General features: G+C 45.2%; 1 protein-coding gene and 1 non-coding gene across 2 annotated transcripts in view; both read left to right on the forward strand.

Annotated features, from left to right (window-relative positions):
• Positions 1-725: 725 nt before the first annotated feature.
• Positions 726-870, forward strand: LOC142796504 (U4 spliceosomal RNA). The gene has a single exon (XR_012893891.1). It is a non-coding gene; the product is annotated as a U4 spliceosomal RNA (small nuclear RNA).
• A 4,000-nt stretch (positions 871-4,870) lies between these two features.
• LOC119170175 (cholecystokinin receptor type A) overlaps positions 4,871-23,856 on the forward strand; it is a 282,014-nt gene continuing 263,028 nt past the window's right edge. The window contains exon 1 of the mRNA XM_075878795.1: positions 4,871-5,309. Coding sequence (XP_075734910.1) covers positions 5,222-5,309 — 88 coding nt within the window. The 5' untranslated portion in view covers positions 4,871-5,221. The remainder of the gene's footprint in view (positions 5,310-23,856) is intronic.

The following is a 23,856-nucleotide window of genomic DNA, read 5'->3' on the forward strand; positions in this document are numbered from 1 at the left end:
CAGTTCAGATCCCTTACATAAAAGCGAAGGAACTACGCATGTCAAGTTCAGTACATTTTCAAGCAATGCTTGTATTGCCTCCATAATGTCGTTGACGTTGTAAGTGTGACCACGAAAAAATGCCGCTCTTGATGGTGCTCCGTTGACATGTGTACTTGAGGGCGTCATTTTCCAATAACTGATGTTCTCTCGATCATTAAAGAAAGAAAGAAAGAAGGAAAGAGAGAAAGAAAGAATAAAGAAAGAAAGAAAGAAAGAAAGAAAGAAAGAAAGAAAGAAAGAAAGAAAGAAAGAAAGAAAGAAAGAAAGAAAGAAAGAAAGAAAGAAAGAAAGAAAGAAAGACAACACGAACTTTAGTCGCGCATATGCCAGATTTCGCTTCCCCATTAACCCGACAGGGCAAGAGCTAACTTTTTGAAGCAATCTGTCAATGGTCCAAAGCCTGGTTCCCGTGAAAATTGTTTAAATTTACCTTGAAGATCAATCCAAAGTTAAACAGGCGCGCCGTGTGGACAGCGAAAAATAAACGGCGTTATAGTTTACATTACAATACTCTCTCGCTACGTTTCAATAGGTTTGGTTGAGCGCAGAGAGGCTTATAGATAAGACACTTTTGTAAGCGGAACGGGCAGTCTGCCGAAGTTCATGAAAGGCTGCTGTTCCAAGTCAGTGAGTTATTGGTTGTCCCCGCTTTATCCGCCTTCACTTTTGCGTATCTCACTTAGAGCAGAGGCGCCGAGGTGGTGTCGTACCTAATGAAGTGTGAGCTGAGGTGCGACTATTGCTAGCTGAAAACTTTTCCAAATCACTTAGGGCCCCACTCATATATAGTTTTGTTTGTTAGGTGATTTATTACACGCTGTCATCAGTGAGGAAATAAAGCTCGTGATAAAGCCAGCTGCTCAAGCTTTCACCAGTGTTTCAGGTCTGTTCGTGACGAATGTGGGGCAGAGCTTGGTACAATTTAAAGCTGGATGTATATAACATTGCATCTCGCCAAAGCTATTTACAGTAGTATAGGAGGTGTAAGTAAATACATGCATAATGTAAACAACCTACTGCGAGAGCATGCCTTGTATATATGTACTCGCCTTCTCTGTATATATGTTATGTCCAGACGACGTCATGCGGTCTGCAAATGGCGCTTAAGAACACGCCGTTGGAAAGGGCGTACGTTTTCTTAGCCAGGGCAGCGCCGGTTCGGCGTAAGCCGGCGCATTGCCAACATTTCCTTATTGAGTTCCGTGCAACGTACATACACCCTTCCAGCTCGCGCTACAAAGCGATAAAACGCAGTGTAACAGCATTCTATACAGTCAGGCTGTGATACACTGGAGTGATATAAGCGTGATATGTCGGCGGCTACACAAGCTGACCAATTTCCTTAGCGGGACACACTAAAGTTATACCAGAATACCACTTTAACAGCGTTAGCACAAGCGAAAATGGTCTCATAAACTTAACCACTCATGTTCTTACGCAACTTTTACACTGTAACCAAACCACCCAGCCTTGTTGGTCTAATATAGTTATCGTGCGTAACTGCTGACTCAAAGGTCGCGGGATCGAATCCCGGTACCGGTGGCCACGTTTTCGATGGAGGGCGAAAATTCTTGAGGCCCATATGCTTAGATTTGATGCACGTTCATAAACCCAAGTTTGTGGAAATTTCAGGAGCCCTGCATTGTACGGGCGTCTCTCATATTAATATTGTGGTTTTGGGACATTAAACTCGAACAATTATTAACATTTGTCGGCAACTTTTTTTGGCAATATCCTTACGTCGTATACCTTGAAAAACTTAAATTTTCACGTGACATTCTTCTTGAAGTACCGCCTCAACGTTACTGCGGTGCCTTATGCGATTTCGTCAAGTACTCATGCATAACTTGCGTTTTCAAGTTAGTTTTGAACAACAGAATGTTCTCCTTTAAAAATTCAAAAGACATACTTTTTATCACACTCGAAGACAGCTACTTCTGTAAGAGGGAAAAAAATTCAAGGCTGTTTTCATTGCCCTGATGAAGCAAGTGCCTCAACACCAATCGTACAATGCTAGTTAGAATGGCGTTTGCTTGAACACGTTCTGCATCGATTTAGGAAGCAAACATGAACAAAACAAATGTGCGTTCTAGATTGTGTTCGTTATCATGTTGCTTATCTTCTACGCAATGGCACGGTGCGTAGAACGAGCCCGTAAAATCCGTTCTTACACACCTCCGGAAAAACCGAAAAGTCAGACGTTAAATGCGGGCATAGCGCTGACGGCGCTGCATGTTATACTTTGCCAGCTACGGTTGTTAGCTTGCGTAGGAGTGGGTCAGATAGAGTACCGCGGCCAACAGCATGTCGCCCTTGGCAACGGACACTTAAGCACTGTATAACAAAGCGCTCACTGCAGTTGCGCGTCAGTTTCCGCCCACTGAACGGCCAAGTATACTTTCTCCTTCATTCCGGCTTCGTCGCTAACTTTGTATTTTCTGCTCTTCTGACGACACTCTTCTACTCTTCAGACGGCCTTTTTTATTACTAAAGCTGCGGATGGTAGTCTAGAAAACAGCAAAAGGAGAAAAAATGCCACTGCCTCTCGTGGTATTTCACCTTTTTTTTTGTGGTATGCGTTCGACCAGAGTGCGTGAACCTAGGTCTGCGAGAGGCATGCATTCTGAGAAGAGCGGGAAGTTGAAGATTCACACACATTATTTGAAGGACTAGCATGTTAATCACGAGTACGTTCATGCACGGTACCAAAGAGAGCCTGGATCGTAGGCACAGCATTTACCACCTGCTCGAAGATTCTTGTAGGTTAACCCAGTAGTTATAATTATGTTGCTAAACCCAACTTTTTCCAGTGCAATCAATCTATGTAGTGAGTGAATACGCTTTCTTTATACTTGAAAGCAGTGATCGCTTTGAGAAAACTAATTCTTTATTTTAGTGCACAGAAGCGTTGGCAATAATCGGCCTGTTATTCCCTGCTTTTATCGTCCCCATATGGGCATGTGCAATGCTATCTCACGAAAGCTGCAACTCTAGTCTATCTGAGGCAATCGCAGTGATTTTTGCTATCGATTGCTCCCAATTTTTCAAAAATGATATTTGGGGTTTAACGTCCCAAAACCGTCATATGATTATGGGAGATGCCCAATTTTTCCCCAAATCGTCTGCGTTACCAAAGAACAGCAGGTTGCTCCACCAAGTACAATCCTCAGCGTAATCAATTTTTGTGCGCAATGTAGTTAGTTCTTTTAGCATTGTGGGTACACACTGGCTGTGTGCTAGACGTCTTGCTCAACCCCTCGAAACAAGTTGTTCGTAGCTCCACTGACTGCAAGCGCTCATTAATATCTGATACAGTGGGCGCTAAAGAAGTGTGGCCAGCTTTACCGTCATCTATCGCTTTGTCAGTGTTGCTTTTGTTTGCTTCGATTCAAATAAAGGACGGTCTGAAACTCAAACTCATTGGTTCCGTCAGTTTCGTAAGTGACGGAGTCTTCATGGGCAACCGCATCATTCGACGGTGTGGTAAGCGACGCAGCCGTGGCACGGTTTGTCGCTACGGCGTGCATCTTCCGCGAGGCACCCTCATCGTCACTGCCTGACTCGCTAGGACGCGAGCGCTTTCGCGTTGACGTAGTGTCCATGTCGGCAAGATCAGGTTCCTCGTCTAATGGCAGTGGTACGTTCTGCGGATCGGTGACGTGCGCGCACGGCAAGCTCGTCACAGTGCAAGATTCCACCACAATCCGCCATGAGTGAGGAAGAAGTTAAGAGCCTACCAAAGGAGCCGGGATCTTCGGGATGTACAGTATGAAGCGCCGCTGCTGTGAACAAAGATGCTGTGGTGCTAGTGGTATAGGGCAGGAGGCCGCCGAGGACTGCAGGCCCCTTGCAATTTTCGCGACGTCGGCAGCAGGTACCGGTATACTCGAAGTGTTGTCACTTTTTCGCGGATGACTTTGCACAGTCTCAGCGCCGGTTCATGACGCGACTGTACCGCTTGAGCGCTGGACATTATGTTCCGCAGCACGCGGGTGCATGCGACGCTCGCCAAGCGCCTGTGTGACGATGTGGAAGCCAGGGAACGTGACGGGCGTTTGAATCGCGTAGCCGAGAAAGGTGGAGATTCCTCTGCCATGGTAGTCGCATGACAGCTGCCCCAGAGAGGCGCAAGAGACAGAAGAACTCAAGTAGTCCTCTGGCTTTCACATCTCGTCTGGCGATAGGACGTTGTTTCTCCCGAGTACCTAGCGGCACTTCCCATGGTGGCATTGTTAGCAGGTCCTCAGCCACTAGAATCGCGTGGACCCGGTCATCCCATGCAATAAAACTGTGGTGTGTTTTCCAATCAACATCGCGTTCGAAATTGGGCTTCGCTTATGATGTTTCGTATTTGTAGTATAGGTACTAGATTGAGCAGTTCCTTGTTTTTCGTGTGCTTGGACAGTCCAGTGATTGTTCGGAGAGTTGCCCTGTGCAACGTTTCAATGTCGCCGAGATCTCGATTGGAGAAATCATACACAGGTGCCCCATACAGAATCCGCCCGACTGACACTGCTTTTGAAAGTGTTTGACATACATTCTTCCATGACCCGACATACTTATTTAATGCGCGTCGGATCATGTGCAACATCGGATTCCAGTTGCGTTTTAAAGTGAAGATCCAACGTTGGGGGCTATTGCAGCAAGCAATTTGTTCCCAAGAATTCTAATTTGTCCATTTATAGATGTGATGTCGGTTTCGACGATGTGTAGTGTAATCCGTTTGCTTGGATGTGTTGGTCGTTTCCCATCAACGCTGAGCAATTTGATCTTCTCTGATGACAATTGTAGTCCGAGGTTATCCACACGGGTGGCGGCGGCGGCGGTGAAAGGACGTTCGCCTAATCAGCTCTTTTTGCTTACCCAGACTACCTGAAAACGGTTGCCGTGGCTACGGAATCACATCTTGACGTCACTGAGCCTGCGGAAGTGTTTACGTGTTTCCGGCGTCGACATCGTACCTGGACACACGGGTGGCGGCGGCGGCGGTGAAAGGACGTTCGCCTAATCAGCTCTTTTTGCTTACCCAGGTTGGTAAATTCGCTTATTTCTCAATACCGCCTTACCGCCACCGCCGTTGCCACCGTGTTTCAGTGCTTTGCTGAGTTCTCTGTGCATAATGTGCCTTTTTCCTTAATTGAATGCTCCCGAATTGAGTGCGAACTGAGTGCTACTGTGAATGCCTGGACAACGTACCATGACAAGCACGTGCCAGTCTTGTGATGAGCCCCTCCCCTGTGATGGGCGTGTCCTGAAGTGCAACGAATGTGAGTCCTCTTACCATGTTGGCAGTTGTTCTGGCTGGTCGGAGACGACATTTAAGACTAAAGGAGAGAGCGGTCGCAGGGCATGGCGATGTGCTGCTTGCCGTTCATCTAAAGCGAAAAGTGGGGAGAAAACTAGCGTGGACTCTGAGTTAACCATTTGCCTGGCAGATATAACTAGGAGGCTTGATGCTTTAGCAGGGCTGCCGGCTCAGGTTGGTGAGATTAAGGTCTCAATCCAGCTGTTGTCACAAAAGTACGATGACATCTTGAACTGTCAAGCTAAGCAGGAAAAGGACATTAGTAGCTTAAACAGACGCGTTGGGAAATTAGAGGCGGACTGCACCTCAAGTGATATTCAACAACTGAAAGCTACGGTGAATGATCTCGAGTTTCGTAGTCGGAGACTAAACATAGAAGTTCACGGCATCCGGGTTACGCCAGACGAGAATTTGCTGTGTAAGTTGAATGATGTGGCCAAGATTGCTAACCTGCCAGAGCTGACTGGGAATGACATCGCCGCTATCCACAGACTTCCGGCAAAGCCAAACAAAACACCCGGAATTATAGTTCGATTTGCCCAGCAATCAATTCGTGATAAGTGGCTAGGAAGGCGGAAAGCCCTAAGAGATGCTTCGAATGTTTCGATCACTGAAAACATGACCCAGCAAAACAGAGAGCTGCTGCGCAACGCAAAAGACTGGGCACAGAACAATGGCTATCGTTTTTCATGGCACTGCAACGGCAAGATTCTCGTTAGGAAAAGAGAGGGTGATAGCGCGGTTGTCATTCGTCGTTTGGGTGACCTTGATAAGCTGTGATACTGTTACCCCGCATTGCATTGTTTACTTCCTGATATTCTTTTGATACTCGTCTTAACATGTTTCCCTTAACCGCACCTATAGACCTTATTAATCTTAAAAACTTGTATGACACTTGTTGTGAAAAAAGCCTCAGTTGCGTTCATTTCAACCTTAGATCGGGAAAGAATAAACAGGATGAGCTCGAATATTTTTTTAGTGAAGCACAAGTAAATTTTGACGTTGTGATGTTTTCGGAAACGTGGTTTGCTTCGGAAGATGATGTATTTACGTTTCCAACTTATAAATCATACTACATGAACCGCATAGGCAAAAGGGGTGGTGGCGTAGCTATGCTAATCTCAAGTAAAATAGACTGTGAATTGATGTCTGAATTCTCCTGCATTTCTCCTCTATATGAAATACTCACTGTTAGATGTGGTACATCAGTGTTTTGTGTATGTTACCGCCCTCCATCAAATAATGTCCGTTTGTTTTTTTCTTTTTTAGACTCACTGTTAGAATTTGTGAGTGAAAAAAAATATGCCTTGATTTTAGGTGGTGACCTCAACATCAACATGTTAGCTGAGAGCAGTGTTAAATTAGAACTTGAATCAATGTTAAGCTCGCATTATTGTCAAAATGTTATAACGGCTCCTACGCGAATCACTTCACAGTCATCAACACTCTTAGATCTTTTTATAACAAACTTTGATACTTCCCTTGTTACGGCTGGCACTTTGATTCACAATATTAGTGACCACATGCCTATATTTATGTCTGTTAACCAACTCAATAACGTACCCAAACAAGTGCGTGCAGAATTTTCCTATAGACTTATAAATCCTGAAACACTAACCCTCTTTAGAGAGCGCTTAGGCAGAACCGACTGGAGCAATGTGTTCGCAGCGAGTGCCGCCAATTTGGCATACGATTTATTTATGAACAAGTTCACCGAAATATACCTTCAATGTTTTCCCCTAAAGTCATTTAAAACATTTAAAAAAAGTCGGAAACCTTGGGTAAATAAAGAATGCCTTAAGCTTATAAGAAAGCGGGACCAATTGTTCAAGGCATTTATTGTGAGTAAGTCCCCTGAAGCCCTCAAAGCATTTAAAAAGCACCGAAACTTTGTCACCAAACGCCTTCGTGATGAAAAGAAACTATATTATTCGAACCTGTTTAACTCAACGCAAGGGCGTACAGAAAACGTTTGGAAGGCAATTAACAGTACGCTTAATAATCCACCGGAGGAATTAACCAAAATTGTGAAAGATGGTACAGAAATTCAAGGGCCTGATTTAGCTGATGCATTTAACGACTTCTTTTTGTCAGTTGGCGGCCCTACAACCAGTAGTACTTCTTTAAAATATATGAATATTCGAAATAACCAAACAATATTTCTAGAACCAATTTCAGAGAGTGAATTAGTAGCGACATTTTTGACACTCAGTAATAGCAAAGCCACTGACGCGGACAATATTCAGATGAAACCTGTTAAGTATGTTATTGACATACTAGCACCCTGTCTTGCCTACATTTTTAACATATGTTTGTCCACAGGACATTTCCCGCGAAACATGCAGATAGCAAAAGTGACAGTTATCTATAAAAAGGGTCCCAGAAATGACATGTCCAACTACCGCCCTATATCGATTCTACCTGTATTCTCTAAGGGTCTGGAAAAAATAATTTTGAAACGTTTGAACTCTTTTACTGACAAGTTCAACTTGATTACTTCAGCGCAGTATGGCTTCCGGAAAAATAAATCTACTGAGCTCGCGCTACTGGCACAAAAAGAATACATTCTAGAGAATTTTGAATCCCGAAATATGGTACTCGGTCTTTTTCTTGATTTCTCAAAAGCCTTTGACCTCATTAATCATAAAATTCTCCTACAAAAGTTGGACCATTACGGTATAAGAGGCGTTGCACACAAATTAATCACTTCATACTTGCAACACCGAACTCAATTCGTCGTAATTCAAGGCAAACATTCCGCAACAAAATCCATTAAAACAGGCGTCCCGCAGGGAAGCATTTTGGGACCGTTTCTCTTTATACTTTACGTTAATGAGATAGTTCGTATTGATGAATCTGCCCATTACATTATATATGCTGACGACACAAGTTTGTTTTTTTCAAGCAGATGTAGCAGCGATCTAGGTAGCCGAGCGAATAACGCACTGTCTAAAATTAACACATGGGCCCAAGAAAACTCTCTAAAACTAAACATAAAAAAAACAAAAGCTGTTTTATTTCACCCCCGCCACACGCAAGTTCAGTTTCCCATCATTTCGTTAAATAATTTAGAAATTGAAGTCGTCAAAAGTTTTAAATCATTAGGCGTGTACTTTTCACAAAACATGACATGGGATGATCACGTGAACCATATTATTACTAAACTATCTCGTATAATCGGCATCATGCGCCGTCATTGCTACTATTTTCCTGTTTCTGTAAACATGCTCATATATAACTCGTTGTTTTCTTCATTATTGAATTATGCCTTTCTTGTATGGTCCACAACGACAACTGTAAACGTTTGCAAACTTACCATCTTGCAAAAGAAAGCTTTGCGTCTTGCCTCTAAATTACCACATCGCAGCCACACAGCAGAATTGTTTAAAAAACACTACATCATTCAGGTTGCATCAATATATGATTATAAACTAAGCCGTTTATATAAGTTCGGTTTATTGAAAAATAATGATACGATTGCTAGAATAGCCAGGTTAGAGAAAAATTTTCCTGCTTATAATGTACGTCAACCTGAAGTGTGGCACATATCAAAATGTAGAACGAAATACGGTAATCAAATGTTAAAGTTTCAACTGCCTGCACTTCTAAACCGCATAATTAGGGAACATAACATTGATATATCTAGCATATCACCAAAAAAATTGCGATTAGTGTTTATATAATAATGTGATCTAGCGACTACCTCGGTGATCTTTCATTGTAATCTTTCATTGTTTCTTTTTTTAGTGCACATTGTGAAACACTTTTATTTTGGTTGTCCTTAGCCGCACGTCTTTCTGTGCTACCCTGTGTACTAGGGGGTCAGGGCTTCTCAAGCTGTTCTCACAGCTTTTACCTGCCCTCCTCGTAACATGTATTTTGTTGTTGCGGAATAAATTTCAATTTCAATTTCAATTTCAATCTAAGGTACTGCAAAGGCTGAAAATCGCTGCTTGGAGTTCGGTTTGTATACTCTGTCGGGATAATCCGCTGCTTCCGTTCATATTGTAATGTCGTCTGCGGAACTTGATAGGCCTGCTTTTGAGAAAGCTGCCAATCTAGTTGTGTGCCTTTTGGCTAAGGTAACTTGCCGCCAACTCCTCCAATATGACGTGTTGTTTCACATTATCAAAAGCGTTACGCATATCAACTGCTATAGAATGTAGTCTGGTAGCTTATTGCGAGACCTGCGTTTTATTACTTCGCGGAGCAACAATAGGCAGTCATGCGCACCCATGTCCGGTCGAAAACCTGCTTGAGCCGGGTGTAAGCCAGGCCGTTCGTGTTCAATGTAGTGTTGCATTCGTGTGTGTAACATTCGTTCGATGAGCTTACAGACTGTGGAGGTTAAAGCTATAGGCCACAGACTTGATGGCAGTGTGTGGTCTTTGCCCGGCTTAGGTATGGGGTAGATGAGAGATAGTTTATGTGACTTTGGCACATCGCCGGATTCCCAGGATTCGTTAATAATTGCTAGGAGTTTGTCTTGGAATTCATTGCTGAGATTTCGAAGCTCTTGCTGAGTGACTCCATCATGTCCAGGAGCTGATCATGTTTTGCGCTGTACCAGGACTGGCACGAATTCCGCCCAAGTCAAGGGCTTGTGGAGATCCAGTTTCGTGCTGTCAATCGTTGTTGTAGGCAATAACCCCGGTGGTGTTTCCGCGGCGTGAGGGAAGAAAGTTCGAATGAATTAATTTTCCAGCGTTGCAGCGTCCTCTCACAGGAAGAGTTGCGTATGTGGAGGCGCACCTTTCTTTCTACCGAGCAGACTACTCAAAATGCCTCACAGCCTTTTGAGGCCGCGTTCGCGTCCAAGCTTCTCACAGGTATTGTGCAATTCGTCGGCTTCTAGGAGTTCTTCATATTTCTTTATCAATTTGTATTGCCATTTCAGAGACATGAAATCTCGAAGTCATTTCCCTTTGTGTCGATATTTTTGGGTTACACGATTGGTATTTCGCCAAAGGTTTGCAAGGTGGGCGTTCATGCGAGTCGCAGTGTCGTCACATGGTATAGTCTCTCTTGCCTCTGGTGGCGCCTCCGCGATTATAGCGCTCAATTCCTCGAAATCCACAAAACAGTCTCCGGTAGCTACTCGAAATTTGTTCCAGTCAAACACAACCGCTCGCCTTTTTTCCCTGATCTTTTTGAGATTTAGCGTGATTAAATGGCCAGGAACTACGCGTGCACTCGAGGGATTAATGCCATCGGCAAAGCCCAGGCACTCTCCGCACAGTACCTTGGAAGGCGAGGGAAACGGATTTGAAACATAACTTGCACTTGATCCATCGTGAATGTCCAGAACGGCGAAAGGGATCAGGAAGCAGCTGCGGTGGAGAGTGATTTCAGAAGGCGTAAAAAGAACAGTTGAGCCATTAGAGACGTCACAGGAAAGCGGAACTAGGGCGGATGAGAACGGGGTTATTGAAGTGTCGGCCGCAACAAAAATTTTTGCAGGTGAAAGGGGCGAGTCGAGTTAAGCAGCGTCGCATAACGGCGAGAACTCCACTTCGGCGTGAGCGCAGTCGATGACGGCATGATGAGTGCATAGAAAGTCCTAACCTGATATAATGTCATGGGAACACCTCGACAGCACTACAAACTCGACGGCATAAATAACGTCAGCAATAACGACACGTGTTGTGCATGTAGCAAAAGGGCGAATTCGTTGCTCACTCGCAGTGCCTAAAACGAAGTCGTGAAGAGGCATTGTGACTTTTTTTAGTCGACGGCAAAGTTTCTTAGTCATTACAGACACTGCGGCGCCAATGCAAAAACAGATATACCTTCCACGGAGACAGCAACGACGTTGGACGGCGAAAAACAAGGTATTGTGGAGATCGAGAGATCCGTAGTTCTTGCCCCCGGAACTGTGGCTCCTATATTTCCTCAGGTACAAGGCGAGGTCGACGTAGCATAGGGGAAAGAGAATGGTGTTGAGGTGAAGGCGACCGGTGTCTGATGAAGTTCCGGTGGGGTGAAAATGTGTCCATGGTGGCAGGCTCGCCAGACACAGCAGGCTCACGTAGTGGTGGGAAATCATAAGTGTTGGGCCGGACGTCGGCACGCAGAGAAAACTCACGCCGTCGACAAAACCACGCTCCGTGACCCGCAATTCCACAGGCGAAGCATATGGGGTGGTTGTCTTGAGTGCGCCAAGGGTTCTGAAAGCGTGGTGGTGGCGGTGGTCGGGAGAAAGGACGGCAGCCTGGTGCATAGGCTCAGGAGATACGACGAAGGGGTGCGTAGATGTAGGCGTTCGTGACAGGGGAACGTCGGGTTCCGTTCAGTGCTTCGGCATAGGTCAGTGGAGCAGCCACAGGTGGTGCGTGAGCTGTTGGTAGCGCCTCAGACACTTGCTCCTGGACGACTCGCTGTATTGGTGGCGCTAAAGTAGATGGGGCACCTTCGTAGGCATAAGGCACGAGGGACAACTGGCGTGCGACCTCTTCTCGTACAAATTGCTTGATCTCGAGAAGAAAAGTGGTATGGTCTACAGCAATGCCAGCCGACGTTAAAGCGGAGATTGTTATACATTGCGTGCTGGCACGCGAGTGGTGTCACGCCTTTCAAGATGTGTTGGATCTTCTCGGCTTTTGTCATGGCCGAGTTGACACGCCGGCAAAGGTCGACCACATCTTCGATAAAACTAGTATAATTTTCACCGTTCTGATGAGCCCTAATACGCAAGCGCTGTTCGGCCCGTAGTTTGCGAAGCGCTGGACGGTCAAACAAGTCCGCAAACGCCATTCGGAAGGCTGACCAGGTGGGAAAGTCTCTCTCGTGATTACGGTACCACAGACTGGTGACGTTGGTCGAATAAAATTGGATGACGGTAAGCTTGTGCGCATCGTCCCACTTGTTGTGCTTGCTCACCCAGTCGTGTTCGTCGAGCCAGTCTTCCACGTCCTTGTCATCGGTTCCACTGAAGGTAGGTGGATCGCGGTGCCGAAAGGAGCTGAGACAGACAGGAGCTGCAGTAGTTGGAGCCGAGGTGGCCGCCTGCTTATCGTCGTCCGTGGACAAAGTAGCAACTGGAGACAATGTACGGTTCCGCAATTCCAGGATTATGCGTTACTCAGCACCTCAACTAATTAAAATGAGGCGTTTTAGAGCGGCACTCTTTTAACTAACAAGAGAGCGGTCACGACAAGTCAAGTGGTAATTGTAGAACCAGCCTGTGCACCGAGCCAACCAAACGTCGTCTTCTTCACAGATTTAGTGATACCCTCTGCCTTTCGGAGTAGCACTAATCTTCTTCTATACATAGCAAATGATCGCTTCCCCATGTGGTCGAATCTACATCCCATCGCCTGGAGTGGCCATCGTTAAATCGGGTGTGGTGTCCTGCTGCTTCACGTGTCCTGCTGCTTCACTCATGGCGCTGAAAGCAGTACAGTAGCTCTGCCGCAGAGCCCTGTGGGAGTGTCCGCTCTTTGTGTATGTTTCTGTATGCCATCGTCCGTCAGTTAAATGGGGATCGTGTTGCCCGAACGCGCCAGCAAAAAACGTCGCACGAAGGTCTCTGGCCGAAACCATCCTCTGTCGAACCCGCGAACTCGGCGCTGTCCTCGCAGCCGGCAAATCCAATGGAACCAGGTGGCTGCGAAACGGCCAGGAAGCGTAAGTGTCACATTTTTCGGTTGTGATCTCATGCCCACGGTTGTTTTTCCTTCTATCGAAGAGTACAAGCGGCGGGAATGTCATTGGCAGGCTTATCTTCGCAACAAAAATGTGTGTTAAGCCAACTTCCAGTGCGCAGCAGAATAAAGAATCAGTTTAGGAAAGGGGAACTGTGGCTTAATGGTACAAAAGATAAGCAGTGGGAGGTCATGGAACTTACGTTCTGCGCTTCTGCCATGCCATATTGCATGGCCGAAGCGCAGAATCACATTAAGCTTCAAAAAGATGTCCATAGTCCAACGAGGGGTTCGTTTGAAAGCACACCAATTAGGAAGCACCCAGGCATAACTATATCAACAACAATATTAACCACGAGTACCACGAACTAGCAGTGATAGATTTACGGTGCTAACCACGGGTCCCTTCTGAACTCAATGGAGAGAACGCAGCTGGACAATTTCACGTGATATCTATTAATGCCGCAGGAAAAATTTCCGCTATAATAATAATAATAATAATAATAATAATAATAATAATAATAATAATAATGAAAGGCTGCGCGCTTGTTGCGCTGTGAAGGCGTAGTGGATGCTTTGCTAATTCGCAATGGGAAGAATTATGTGACAGGGGGCAATTCGCAACTTTAGCTACAGTAGGCCTTCTTGGATAGTTTGAAAAGTGCAGTTTCACTCATACAGCTATTAGTTTCCAGTTTCTTTGCGGTGTAATTTTGTCTTCCACCGAAAAGCATGTCTATGCTATAGCGATCCAGAAGGTGATGCGGGCATGGTCCGGTTACGCTTCCACGTTCTATTCTTGAGATTGAACGTCCTGCAAGTTAATTGTTTAATATGAGGAAGGGACTTGGAAAGTGAACTGCTGGAGTAAGGCACGCCCGGGGAATAAACATCCTGCCAATAACTGCCGTTGCGGCAGCGGGAGTCCATTTTTGCAAGTGAAACGCGGGGATAACTTTCGCCAAATTAAACTGCCTTCATGTGCTTTTTCAGGTCTTTCTTTATCTCTCTCTCTATCTCTCTCCCTTTCTCCCCTTACTTCCGGTATGCCACTGACACGTTGAAATTGCGGTAGTCCAAATCGCGTGACGGTGGAGACTGTTTTTCTACCGGGGGCCTGGCAACGTGAGCATCCAAGAATCTGAACCCAGCACAATATTGCCGAGAGCAAAGCATTCTGCCCACAGCTTGGACGCTGTGTGAGCTATGTCGGAGCTGTTTTGTAGTTCTATTGTTCTTTGGAGCGCCTTGAGATAGCTCCATAAAACAGGCGACCTTGATATACGTTTCGTAAACAGACTCTTTGTGTCCATCGCCAAAGTAATAAAGGCTCGTGCCCTCACAAATAGAAAAAAATATAGAAAGAAAGTCATTCGCTGGAGTTGTGATTGACGAAAAGAAGACGCCGCAGTATTGTTTAATGGTGCGTAAAAAAGACACAAGAAAACTCTTTTTTTTTTCTCATAATGCGGTAGTATACAGTTTTCTGTCTCGCCTGCTTTCCGCCCACATCTGTGCCTTGCACACTTTATATTGCAAGCAGGTTACGGCACGTGTTTACGGCTGTTAGTATTTCACTCGCAAGTGTTTGCCTCTGGCACGGATGTCGACTTCAGCTTCTTTTCGTTCAGCTAGGAAATTTTTCACTGCTTAGAGAACCTGTTGTTGTTGTTTTTTTCTGGCACATATATGAACCTCACGAAACGTGAAACTGTCTTTCACCTTTTTCCTGACGTCCCGGCTCTAACATCGCGTATATTAATAGATAGTAGCACAACTGAAGGAAGGGTTTCAACGCATTAAAAAGAATTATGGCCACCATTTCTTCGTCTTCCTAGAGGCGTACTCAAGTTTTATAACGTGCTACATAGCGGCTTCATCCAGAAACTTCGCGCAGAAGCTCGGGGGTGCAATTTCATGGCGAACAGGAAGTAGTAGCGGTGCCTAATAAAAAACGACATCACACGTCGTTATGGTTTGGGCCAGCAAGTAGGTAACCTTATCTCGTAATGCAAGAGAGGGAGACATCGTAGTGCGGTGCTCCAAAAAGAAAGGTGGTGCTATCCACAGTGGAGGAAAGAGAAAAACTGATCGTGCCTCAGGCGAGCTCCCTGTTCTCTCCCACAAAGCCATCTGACAAGGAGTCATCCAAGAGGGCTGTCGTGAGAGCAACGAGTTTGTTATATCTCGATATATAAATGCACGGCTGACCGCGCTATACCATGCCAGAAACTGTTCTTTGTATCATTATCGGCTCTCTGACGCCACAGGAATTCCTCTCTTCAGAAGGAGCGAACCATCGCCTGCTTTATTGTTATAGCCTCGTCAGCACTACGTGTACGCGGAAAATGTCAGGGAACAACATCCCGAGTAGGGCACGAGGGTGTCTGGAGGCGTAGCACAGTGGCGCGAGATATATGTATACCTTGCCTTATGCGCAGACCTTTAGTTCCTGGGTTCTGACGTAAAGCCATTCTAAGAACGAAGCCTCGACATCACTAGGGGAATGACATATAGATAAGGAAACACCAACACGAACCCTCCCAGGTCTTGTCTCCCAGGTCGTGTTTTGCCTTCTTCTCATGAAGTGGTCTATATGTGTGACATTACTGCACCAGCGAGACGAAATGTATATTGGTATTTCGCTTTTCTTTTTAGTATGCAACGAGGCCAACTAGTTCCGGAATGGTCTGTTTGGTTCTCCCATTTTAGCAATGTGTAAACAAAGTCAACTCTCACGTGCGCACGCATACACACACACATATGTACTCGCATAGATACAAACGCAGAAACAAACTCGCGCGCACGCGCGCACACACACATCCACGCACACACACACACACACACACACACACACACACACACACACACACACACACACACACACACACACACACACACACACGAACCCGTCAACGCGCGCGAAGGCTGTCAGTGCAGGCTGAATTCTCATTGCTGTGTAACAAATACCCTGCATACCCATAGGACATTGCCTCACGCTTTTGTTATATCACTATCGCTGTATTTTGTGCACGCCCCCACAGACTGTCTGAAATGCTCAGCGAAAACCACACCCCAGAGTTCGAGAAGGTTCACGTTCCAGGTATACATTTTTTTTAAGACTGCGCGCAAGCCGCGAACACTCAAGTTCGTTCCAGAGGTCGAGCGACGAGCAGTGGTAAGGCTGGGAAATTCGATGTGTGATGTGGCGCGTTCCAACATTGACCGGTTTATCGACGGCTGACGTCCTGTTCGCGCTATCATTGTACAGTGTGTTTTGCCGTAGTCTGACCTCCAGTTTCCCCGCTACAAGTTCCGCCAAATAAACAGTTTCACCTAGAACATGCCGCCTGCTGCCTTGGTCCACGTCACAACCACGTGATAATATGTTCCAAGGTATGCCATTCCTCTCAGTCTATGCATTAATTGGTCATCATTGACTCGAATTGATTGGGCGGCTAACACCCACTAAGATTTCTAGACAGACGTAACCGCTATACTGGAAAAAAAAGCGTCACTAAATCGACTTTATTAAACCAAGTGACAAACACCGTGACCGCACGTTTCAGCTCCTCCGTACGGGGTGCTCCAGTGAAACTTACCAAACGAGAACGCTGGGTAAAGGGAAGGCAACGGCGGCTGCGAAAAGACAGCGGCGCGATGGAAGTGCTACGCCGACCACGACGTGCCCGTAGATCCAAGAGCCAGCTGCGAACGCTAAGTTTGAGTGCGAGTTCCTGTCTGTGTTGTTTGGACATACCCGTCGTGTCTGTTTTTTGTCCGTGGTTTAAACGGAACCTCTCTGCTTTGAGGATACATCCAGACGCAACGTAAAATTGCCCAGCTTTAAGACTTAGCAACAATCCAGAAACAACCTAACATCACCTAGATAAAGTTTACCAACAACGCAGAAGCGCTTTCAAACTTCAGTACCGTCGTGCTTCGGTGGTTCGAGCTGTTCGCGACTTCGCGTAAGCTTCGCCACAATTTTTTTATTGATATGACATACCCGACTCCTCGCTTTCTTCGTCATGATATGTTATATGCTTAGCCACATAAGTAATATATCACAAAATATCAACAGGTGATTCCTACGAATGTACGGTACCTGTCTGTCTAATGTTACAGACAGATAATTTAGCTTCACGGTTTTCTTCGCTCTGCCTCATAAAGAATGACAGACGCAATCGGCGTTAGAAAATGTTGCTTTTTGGAGTAAAACTTCTAACATGCAATTAAACCATGACAAAACAGTTTACCTCCGAATTACTAGAAAGAAACACCCCCTGGAATTCTCTTATTGTACTTGTGACCAACCGCTTAAGCAAGTAGATGAACACAAATACCTTGGCGTAACATTAACCAGTACCTTAAGTTGAAACTCTCTCATTACTAACATATGCGCTGCCGCTTTCCGTAAACTTTGTTTATTACGACACAAACTCAAAACCGCTCCCTCTGAGGTTAAATACTTAGCATATACTTCTATAACTGGACTGAATTTTGAATATGCCTGCGTTATTTGGGATCCTCACACTAAAAGCAATATCGACTGCCTCGAAAGAATTGAATGAAGGGCCGTCCGCTTTATTTATGGTATGTACGGTCTAACAGACTCCGTTTCTGCCCTGATGGAAAGACATGGTATCCCAACATTAAAATCACGACGTAAATCTTTTAGGTTAAAATTACTTTACCAATTAGTTAACCGGAAGCTCTTATTTGATCACAGACCCTACATTAGTCGCCTGGAAACACGGCGCGGTCGTCATTCACACTCCCTTGCCTTAACTCCGTATTTCGCCAAAACTAATCTCTTCAAATTTTCGTTTTTCCCGCGCACAATCTGTGAGTGGAACAATTTACCATTTGCCGCCCTGCTGTCGACAGATTCTATTGACTCACATGTTTTCCTGAGGATGTAAAATTAATGATTTGCAGTTTTATTATCCACTGATCCTTTTTGTTGATTGCTTACTTTTTGTGCAATGTTGCTTTCCCTTTCTTTTGATAAATAAAAAATGCGATTCTTGCAATCCCACTTAATTCATTGCTGTTATGATAAGCTTGGTTGCATTATTGTTGTATGTGTGTGATGATTGGATTATTGTATGCTGTGTGATGCTTGGCTTGATTGTCTTACTGCCTGTAACATTCCTGCTTAGGCTCCATGCCTGCAGTATCTTGTAAATAAATAAAATAAGAACTCGGATGGGCTTACCCGAGCTCGCTGCAAGTCGTGTAACTGTATATACGCAACGTTTTTGTGATGAAAATGTCTGTGTAGAAAAGCGCCGAGGTTGCTTTGTATCATTTTGCTTTCCCGCTACGTTACGTAAATGAGTACTCATTATTCCGAGGTGCGAAAGCAATAAACCACTTCACTTAGAGTCGTAGATAAAGAATTGTCAATAACAAAAATCGCAGGGAAATATAAAAGCAGCAAGCAAGCGCAAAATTTATGTAGTAATGGAAACATTGAATGATTGTATAATGGGAAATCGAACAGCACCTAAGCCGATTTCAGGTAGAACGAGACTGACAAAAAGAGAGAGAGAGAGAGAAAACGGAATCGGAAACACGAGCACGTACATAGCTGCCAACAAGTCTTCAACAGGTGAGGCTGAACTGTTAACCTTTGCTCAAACAAATGAGTCTCATCAAGTTTCCGTACTTCCAAGTGTCAACAGCAGAGTCGCATTTCGTATGTTATGCTATAAAAAGTTACGTAACGGTGTACCGGTTCCAGACCGATCAGATTACTCGAGAAGTCGAGCTTTTGCTATTTCCATGTCGAATACACTGATTGCGTACGGGACCTCGGAAGCAGTGAATGTCTGTTCAAAAGAGATATTTCTTGGTAAGAACAGAGATAGCGGGGAAGAAAGGCAAGTAAGTCACCTAGCCATTTTTGGCACTCGAATCAGTCTCAAACGAACAGTAAATTCTAGAATCTCTCCAAACGACTTTTCTTCGCGAACAATTGCCGGATTGATGCCGGTGGATGCTGTCCTGTTTGCCAGAAAATCCGTCGGCTTGCTTGCTTCCCACTTGAATAATTTCACGAAACCGCGTGTGACGTGCAAACCGTAGTGGTTCTCAGCTGACAGTGGACACGCTTCTCACAAAGAGAAAATATGAAATGCTTTACTCACCAATTAGTCATGATCGAAACAATAACTTTGGCTCAGTTCTATTTTATAAGCGTTCTCGTTTGAACAAACGCAGTTACGTTTTTACTGTTCATAGCAGTTCGCAGTAAGGTGCACAAAAACTTTAAAAAATCGGGAAAGAAAGAATTAAAAAGGGTTAAACTGAACAATGGCACGCGAAAAAAGAAATGAGCGCAGTTCTTTTCAAAAAGTATCAAGAGAATGTAGTAACTATATACGCAAAAATTAAAGCAATATATGCGCTTTTGGAAGTTTTATTAAGTGGGGATAAATGAGCATGGAAAGTGTCGCAGTAAAAACTAAAAGTCTATAAAAGTAGTAATAAGAAAAATGTTGATGAAAGAACGAACTCGAAAGCAGCACTGGGGTTGTCACTTCAACGACTCTTCTACGTACAGTAAGGGGCCGCCGCTAAAAACAAAACAAAAATGTCTATCACTAAGCCACGCAAAGCTTGGTACAGAATGAAGCTGACTGTTCTCATGCATATTTATGACTGCAGTTCCGCCTCGTGTCGCGATTCTACGGACGACCCTGTATAATCATGATCTTTCCTTCTCTTACTGTTCCGATTCCCAAGCCATATAATCCGGATCTGCTTGGTGCCGTCGCTTTCACTCATAGCACCAAGCTATTGCTTCTGATATCATGGCTTTTTCCTCAGTAGCGCGATGCAGCTTCGGGTGATACGTGACTCTGCATGGTTAGGCGCGAGCTGTACGCTAGCTTGTGTAGCCCTAAAGTATCACGTGACAGTTGCATGTTTCACTTTAATTGAAGCGTGGTTCCAAACACGTGGCAAAGAGCACTAGGATTGACTACTGGTGCAGGTAGCGTGATCGTAGGTGGAGTACAGGCAGGTGGTATGACAAATCTCGCGAATGTTAAGGCGGTAACAGGTATTATGATCAGCAACGTCACTTTTGGTGTCAATGCGTCAGATTACCAGTGGCGCCACCTTTTTTTTTTTGTGGGAACATGTATTGCTTTGGTATTGCAGTCAGGACACGTCAAGTGACTTCTCATCCATCATGCTACGTGATGACACGTCACTAACCATGACTTCACATGTCCCGTGACTAGCTGTAATGTCATGTTAAATGATGTCACGTGACCTCACTGCTGTGACCTCACTCAACGTGACCATCGTCACACCCATTAACTTTAACGAGCCCATGTCACTTGATCTTGGCTTTCAGTAGGATCATAGCACGTTATTAAGAGGGACGTCAGTTCAAAGTTGCTTTAACATAACCTAACTAGGCATGGAACCATGTTATACAGTGTCTTAAACAGGTGCTTGATTGATTGATTGATTGATTGATTGACTGACTGACTGACTGACTGACGGACTGACTGACTGACTGACTGACTGATTGATTGATTGATTGATTGATTGATTGATATGTGGGGCTTAACGTACCGAAATTTCCATATGATTATGAGATGCCGTAGTGGAGGGCACCGAAAATTTCAACCAGCTGGGGTTCTTTAGCGTGCACCCAAATCTGAGCAAACGCACCTGCATTTTCGCCTCGATCGAAAATGCAGCCGCCGCAGCCGAGATTCGATTCCGCGACCTGCGGGTCAGCAGCCGAGTACCTTAGTCACTACACCACTGCGGTATGGCGAAACAGTTGCTTTAATCACTTAACTTGGCGTGACGTCATGTGACCCAGTTGCTTAAACAACCCCTTAACATCACTTAGTTAGGCGTGACGTTTTATTAAACAGTTCATTTAATATTTGCTCGAACTCACTTGACTATAGTCATGATGTCATGTTACACACTGGCTCAATATAAGGTTATCTTTATGCAATGTTGTTTTTCGGCTTGGCACAGCTGGCGGCCAATGCAGAGCATCGCGTAGCCATGGTTACGGCACAGCTGCAGGCACGACCAAACTTGATGTGCGTGTATGTTAGTGCCGATGACTGAAGTTTTTGTATGCAAAGGCAACGTCTATTTTGTAGATTCGGAACTGGACGTTACAAAACAGTCGTCTCTGTATTACAGCTCGAAGTTCGGGCCAGATGCAATGCGTAGCATAGTTCGGCGCAGATCACATTTTTTTTTGCCCCACCCTCGCAGCCCCCGACCCTCAATATTCTTCTTCTCTCGCATCTCTTTCTGCAGATTGCATGCAGCTAACTGCGCGAACATGTTGAATTTTCGATGTACAGATAGGCAAGCAAACAAACAAACAAACAAGTAATCTTTAATCCACTCGTGTTGCTACAAACTATAGGTGGCGTAAGCAGAGAGGACAGAGTCCATGCGAGGACAGCAGCTGGCACCAATGGGATCCCGGACTAAAGATCCCACTCACCGATCGTCTCGCGCGGAACGTTCAATAAACATCCTGTTCTCTCTCTCTTCCTCTCTGTGAAACTGGCATAATTTTGAAAATAACCTGAAGGCGCTACAGCTGTCGCCACTATGAGAGTCCACATTGTTCGTTAATGGACATTCCAAGTTCGTAAGCTTTCTGACGCCCGCGGTATACGCTTCGCAGACACAGGCACTCTCGTATGAGTATGTTGCCAAGTGACATATATTTGCACATTGCTCTTCTTGGTGGGCCGTCGCAGCAGTTGAACATCTACCGCGTGGCCGCTAGGAAGGCCATTTGTGTTGGTCGAGAAATGAGAAGGAAACCTTTCAATCGTGCAACACGCAATCAGCACCAGCATTGCGTTTACAGTTGAAAGGTTCTTTATCACCTGTGCACATGCAGGGCCCACACCTACCTACACCAAAGGCTAAACACATGTCGACGAAGGCGAAGGGAAATAGTTGAGAATATCGTTGAAGCATTGAAGTGTTGAATTACGTGGGTGTCAAATGCCGACTGCCCCTTTGGTGGCGTGTCACAATTGGTATGCGCGCCTCGTGAACGTTGTTACCATCAGAACTTTTTTTTATTAAATAACGGGAGTCGCACATGTAGCCTGTAACGTCGTCCACATGTATTGATTTTTCTTTGATATCTTCTGTCAGTGCTTGTTGATATGTCTTTGAAGAAATTTCGTAGACGCTGTCCTTTATATTGATTACATGGCACCAACCTGTTAGAAGTATCTATGCATCATCTCAGCCTGACAAACGTGAATTATGATTTGAGCACCTGCATGTATGCGAATAGATGCATGATTGAGAGTCATGGGGATGAATGATACGCGCATACGTTTGTGGACCTTGCATGATTGTTCGGTATTCTACCGGTATTTTACCAGGTATTCTACCAGGTTTGGCATTGGATGCCAAACCAGATGCATAAAGTGATTACATAAACATACCAAGGGTAAATAATGAACGCTCACACACGTTTCACAACATATTCAGAATGTATAATTTAGACCCACACATCACCGAATGTCTAGGAGCAGTACAGCCCAAATCGCAGACAATGCACAGCTGCAATCATATTGAAGGCATACTGCAATGATATGAACACACGCATATTCGGGTGGACGACGGTTCACCGTCGTCGTGATTAACACAGAGAACGACAACGCACGCAGCTAGTGTTAAGACCCGACACCAGAGGTAGCCGAAAAAATGGCCATTGCCATGGCCATAACTGACACCGACACTCAGACTGTACTCAGTGACTCGCGCACAGCTGCACGAAATTTTGTTAAGGGTAGAATTTCGATCGAAGCCCTTCGTATACTGATAAAAGCCGGCCAGGTTTCCCCGGCTACATTGATCTGGTTTTCCACCTGTATCGGCGAAGACTGACCGCACTTACACAACCTGAAGCATGAGGTGAATTCCGCCGCACGCGACACAACAAGCAGTGCAGGAGGAGGTGGACTTGTCAAACAGTATGCAGAGTGATACCGACTTACGGAATACAACGAACTGAGCAAGGCGTCTACCTGGCACGGCGATACAACCCTCCACTTCATGGGAATTTATACAAAGCTCAGGCATTTAACTGGAGACAACTACAAACTAACACTTACTCTAATTCACAGCTGTATCACCAAATATGAATTGAGATCTAGTACAACACCACCATCTGTAAAGTCTGACAGACAGGCACTGCTAGGCTTAGGCGTATGCTCTCGGAATGTGAGATTGAAGCCAAACGTATTGATTCCAATGCTGTTTCGGTGAAGTGGGAATCCGCTATGCGCAGTCCCAAGCTCGCCGGCCGACTCTGGGCTATCGAGCAGGCTCGTGAAGTGTAGAGAGGGAAGTATTGACATTCCGGCAAGGGCGGCATGAGCTGGTGCCATTAATACGCCGGACAATTATTAATGTTATTTTTTTCGTACATCCATCTAGCGTGCAATGCGGAGTGGAGGCTCTACATAAGCAATGCGTCGTGCATCCAAGTTTTACCTACGTTTCAAGCGTCGGGAGCCTTTAAAGACGGGCTCTCCGAAAAGCATCGACTGCACCGAGACAAAACGTCTTGATAGACGTCTCGATCATTTATACGAGCCCAAAAAAGTGTTTGGTTTCAGCAAGGACTTGTTAGCCTTTACAAGAGATGACCGTACGGAGACGCGGCTAATCCAGCTTTTCTGTAAACAGACGAGTTTCGTAGCTCACGCAGACGGTGTCGACACACACACGGCGGCATTATAGGGAGTGAACAATACGCCACGGCTCCCGTTTCATCTTCGTTGCCCAAGACGTGAAAAGCTACCTCCATGGTTATGGTTAGGTTTTTACACT

This window comes from Rhipicephalus microplus, chromosome 2 (assembly GCF_043290135.1).
Source record: "Rhipicephalus microplus isolate Deutch F79 chromosome 2, USDA_Rmic, whole genome shotgun sequence".
NCBI classification, from domain to species: domain Eukaryota; kingdom Metazoa; phylum Arthropoda; class Arachnida; order Ixodida; family Ixodidae; genus Rhipicephalus; species Rhipicephalus microplus.